The sequence below is a fragment of the Microchirus variegatus genome (genome assembly GCF_963457635.1).
Source record: "Microchirus variegatus genome assembly, chromosome: 8".
NCBI lineage: Eukaryota > Metazoa > Chordata > Actinopteri > Pleuronectiformes > Soleidae > Microchirus > Microchirus variegatus.
The window spans coordinates 7,024,525-7,029,457 of NC_139809.1; the positions used below are offsets into that span (position 1 = coordinate 7,024,525).

General features: G+C 44.6%; 1 protein-coding gene across 1 annotated transcript; it reads right to left on the minus strand.

The window, feature by feature from the left end:
- Positions 1-1,087: 1,087 nt before the first annotated feature.
- Positions 1,088-4,465, minus strand: LOC310930358 (shaker-related potassium channel tsha2-like). The gene is made up of 2 exons (XM_083893317.1): positions 2,760-4,465; positions 1,088-1,455 (listed from the first exon to the last, which is right to left on the minus strand). Exon 1 carries the CDS (start codon positions 4,216-4,218, stop codon positions 2,788-2,790), a length of 1,431 nt encoding a protein of 476 aa, XP_083749443.1. The 5' UTR covers positions 4,219-4,465; the 3' UTR covers positions 1,088-1,455; positions 2,760-2,787.
- Between the last annotated feature and the right edge of the window lie 468 nt (positions 4,466-4,933).

Sequence of the window (4,933 nt, forward strand, 5' to 3'; positions counted from 1 at the left end):
TAAAGCACGCCGACAGAAGTTCTTCATACACCACAAAAACAGGAGCGCTCGCGTGCCAGCACTGGCGCAATTTGATTACAAACAGGGACAGTTTGTTACAAAAAGAAAAAGTCTCAGTCACCATATAGTGCAGTGGTGGCTGTTATTATTAGTATTATCATTATTATTATTATTATTATTATTATTATAATAATCACATTTTCGTTTTGTCACTCCGTTTGTTTGGTTTGTCAAGGACTGGTCCGAGACCTGATTTGACCTCGTGAGCTTCACCGCTTAACTAAAGAGAACAACGTCAGGGTTGTTTTCGCAGGGTCATTGCGCAGCCTCTGCGGGTCTTACCGTGTGTCCGAGATCTTATTAAGACTTCATGAGGCTGATTATAATATACCCCGACACTCCCACCCCACCCCAAAGTCTGCATCCACGAGCCAAAACCATTTGGCCCCTGAGGCAGAGTGGACAAACCAACTAAAAGCATGCTGTCACTCATCTGTGTGTGTTTCTCTTTCAAAGCCATGGAAAATAACTGAAACTAACACCAAGCCACAACTTTTAGTCACATTATCCACATCTCATTTTGCAGTTTAAATTGTGTTTTCCCCTGCTTCGCAACGTATACGCTCAGAAACACACAGACCACGCAGCTACAACATCACAGTCGCTCTCCAGCTTTCACGGTGTTCAGTTTTCTGCAGAGGACACGGAATCGCTTTCAGCACCACGGACAGCGCACGTGATTGATTCACTTCAGGAAATCACAAATCTTGAAAAACGTCAAAAAAAACCTTCTATAATGATTTCAATAAAGTAGAATAAAAACTGACAGTTTTGGTTTATCGAAGCAATTTAACTGTAGAAAAACAAACATTAGGTCATCGTTCCTCTAATTTGTTCATGTTTTATGAACTTCTGTTGTTGGACAACAATGTCACCAACAGAACTAATTTAGACGACAATTTTGTGGCTTCTCTGGATATTTTCTGTTTTTTTTTTCCAATGTAAGACTATAACGAGTGGTATGTTTTCTGATTCATAATTTATTCATAAAAAAAGGATTAAGTTAAGTTCACATACATGTTTAAATTAGAAAAAATAAATATTTTATTACACTGTAACAAATCACAATGAGTTTCTGTCATGCAGAGATTGTGACAACACAGACAGGAGTTGCATTCATAAGCTGCTTATAAGAAAAGTTCAGGTTTACAAGAAAAAAAAAAGCAGTTTATGTACACAAGGGTGGTCATTTATGAAGCCGTCACTAAAGAATGTTGATTTCCCTACTGCTGATGCACACAATGTCCACTTGCGGTGTCTCAAACTGCGAGGTCTCTGTTGGCTACATCACTGGCAACGCGAGAATAATCCATGAGAAACCGATCCAATATGATCGAGAGGAAGAAAAAGGCCACACTAGTGTTTTTGAGCGTCACTTATTCATCCTCCTGCCCCCTGCAAGTAAACAGAACACAAAAGTCACTGAGTTAACACGAGGAGGAGGAGGCGAGAGAAAACACTGAGCTTATAGTTCTCCATCCTCAAGCACAGTGATACAGCAGCGAGCGTGATCTCAGAGGCAAATAAGGCGAAAAGCGGTGCACATACACTTCAGCTGATCAGTCTTAATTCTGCTCAGTGTAGTCGATGAGCAGTGTGCAGGCAGCAGAGATAGTTATCATCCACAGAGAGGCGCTCAGAGCGCGCTCATTCTCTCCTATGCAGGCTCACAGAAGCTCCACAGACAGAGTCAACGATGTTAATCATGACAGTACTTTTTTTTTTCTTGTCTTATAAATTGGGGCATCGATAACTTTTAGAGGAAAACAAATATGTATTATGTAATTGGTGTTTTACTTACTGGCTATATATCTAACACAACACCTGAATGCAGTGCCCTGTTGGGCAAAACAATCAAGTCCACACAGAGGCAATCACACTATTCCACTTAAAATCGAAGCTGCAGTTTTATTTTTAAATTAACATTAGACACACATTGAGATTAAATCTCCCTTCTTTTTTCTTTTTTTCTCTATTTTTTTTACAAGTGACACTGAAGCCACACTGTCTTCCTCGTCTGTGCAAAGCAAGTTGTATCTGTGTGACTCCATGTTTGTGTTTGTGCACATGGACTCGTTCGACACGAACACAATAAGACCACAAATGCTGGGACGCACCAAACAAGCGTCATGGTATCTAAGGTGGCAGCAGCAGCAGCAGCAGTTAACACCAGGCACTTCTCCACAGTGCTGCCAATGTAAACCCAAACTATTTTTCTTTCTCTTTCCCGTATAAAGCTGTGTGATTGTTACAACAGACAAAACTATTCAATAAGAAGAGAGATGTATACTTTTTTTTGCCTGTGTGTAAATTACAAAAAGAAAAACACACGTCCATAGTCACTAAAGGAGGCTTTTCTTTTACTGTGCGCCTCAAATATCCCACGCGTCCCCCAGGAGTTAGTTCCCAGATGTTTCTTGAATTTCCCCCTCCTTTACTTTACTCCACAGCGCCCCACTTCATGTTTATATTTGGAACTTTTGTTTCACCATGACAAACAATTGGGAGGAATGATCTGAGTTGATGAATTAAGAAAGCGTGAAAGAGTAATTTTGAAATCAATCTGAAGCTCAGCGTTTGGGAACTACTGTGCGCCATGCGTGCGTAAAAACACCTGCAGCAGCACCACCGTGCGTAAAGCAGCTGCAGCACGCGTCGTGGAGAAGGCTACACTGCATATTCACAGGGAGACAACTCACCAGGAGAGTATAATAACAAATCTCTTCTTCACACATCTGTCAGTTTCCCCGTATATGAGTCTAATGGTTTTATGTTTGGATGTGTCACAGTGTCCTGGTCGTCGCTTTCCTGAAAGGACTCCGTTTTGGAGAGCGACAGGTTGCTTTTGATTGAACAGCCTTCATCAAAGCGTGGTTGAGGCTGTCCGCAAGTCACATGCACGTACTGGACATTTTCCTCTTCGTCGTTCTCTCTGTGGTAAAAATAATTGAAATTTGACACTATAACAGGCACTGGCAAAGCTATGGTAAGTACTCCGGCGATGGCGCACAACGATCCGACAAATTTCCCCCAAATGGTAGAGGGACACATGTCTCCATAACCAACTGTGGTCATTGTCACCACAGCCCACCAGAAGGCGTCAGGTATACTTGTAAATCCAGACTCTGGATCTTCTGCTTCTGCAAAATACACCGAGCTGGAGAATAAAACCACTCCGATGAGCAGGAAGAATATGAGGAGTCCCAGCTCCCTGAGGCTCGCATTGAGCGTTTGGCCCAGAATCTGGAGGCCCTTGGAGTGTCTGGAGAGTTTAAAAATCCTAAAAACACGCACCAGACGGATGACCCTCAGTATGGCCAGAGACGCAGCCTGCTGACTGCTGCCCTGGTGCTCTGCCAGATCCAGGCCCAGCGTGATGAAATATGGAGCTATGGCCACAACATCGATAATGTTCATGATGTTCTTAAAGAAAGCGGGTTTACTGGGACACGACAGGAACCTCATGGTGAATTCGAAACTGAACCACACAATGCAAAGTGTCTCCACCATGAAAAACGGATCCGTGAACGGGCTGGGCGCTTTGCCTTGCGCACTTCCGTTGACGATCTCCGGCACGTAGGGGACTTCTCTGAACTCGGGTAGTGTCTCTAAGCAGAATATCACAATGGATATCAAAATAACCATAACTGACACAATGGCAATTATCCGCGCCGGTCCCGAACTCTCCGGATACTCGAACAGAAGCCAGAACTGGCGCTGGAACTCGTTGTTGGGCAGCGGGCGGTCCTCTTCCCTCGCCAGGCCCTCGTCTTCTTTGAAAATCTCCACGGCCTCTTCCTCAATTTCGTAAAACTTTACTTCCTCCAGGAAAATATCCACAGGCACACTCACGGGTCTCCGGAGCCTTCCCCCGGACTGGTAATAATAGAGGATGGCGTCAAAGCTCGGTCTGTTCCTGTCAAGGAAGTATTCGTTTCTCAACGGGTCAAAGAAACGCATCCTTTTACGCGGGTCTCCCAAAAGCGTGTTCGGGAAGCGGGACAGGGTCTTTAGCTGCGTCTCGAAGCGCAGACCTGAGATGTTGACGACCACCCTCTCGCTGCACTCCTGCTCCGCTGGTTCCACGTCTGCAGCATCTTGTAATAACGGGGTAACGAGCACAGTCTCGTCGTGGTTCTCCTGGGACACCACAGTCATCTTTTTACCCCTCCGAGGGTAAACTCACCTCCTCGGTGTCTTCCTCTTGCCCTTTTGCCCGTGCGTCCTCCCAACTCTCTTTCTCATGCAGTCGCCAGAGTTTCAGGGAAAGTCCCGTTGTGGTTTTTTTTTTTTTTCCTTTCTCCCCCGAGGCCCCAACAACAGTCCTTCCTGTTTGCTGATATCCACAGTGTTTTGCTGTTGTTGATTTACACCAGTGCCTTTGTCAGATTAGTCTCTCCAAGCTGTCAACTTTCAGTGGTGCAGACAGATCTCCACTTGCATAAGCTATACTGATGGCTGGAGATGGCTATCATATTCACACCATTTTAAACTCCAAAGCCCTCCCCAAGTTGGAAAGGCAGATGACACTTGCTGCTGCTGTCCCTCTCACACTCGCTCACTTCACTGTTGCAATGTAGTGCTCTCCATGTAAACACATGGCCTTACGAGTGTAGTTTTACTTGAGTTGTGAGCCCTAAATATCCGATTTTTAAGTTAAAGTCTGTGTGGTTTTTTCGGGAAAAGGTCAAATACGTCTTTACATGCAGAGTCCGCTCAAAGAAATGGTGTCTCTCTGTGTCCCTGCATGGTCCCTCATTCATGAAATCATGGCTATTCTTATCACAAGGGAATCCTCCAAGACTCCGTAACATGTGGACTTCCCGGCCCTCTGCTTTAAAAACAAGTGAGCAAGATAAATGCATCGACCGTA

Bases quoted from the DNA above. Each gene is read 5' to 3' on its own strand.
- LOC310930358 (XM_083893317.1), bottom strand. From the start codon at position 4,218: ATGACTGTGGTGTCCCAGGAGAACCACGACGAGACTGTGCTCGTTACC.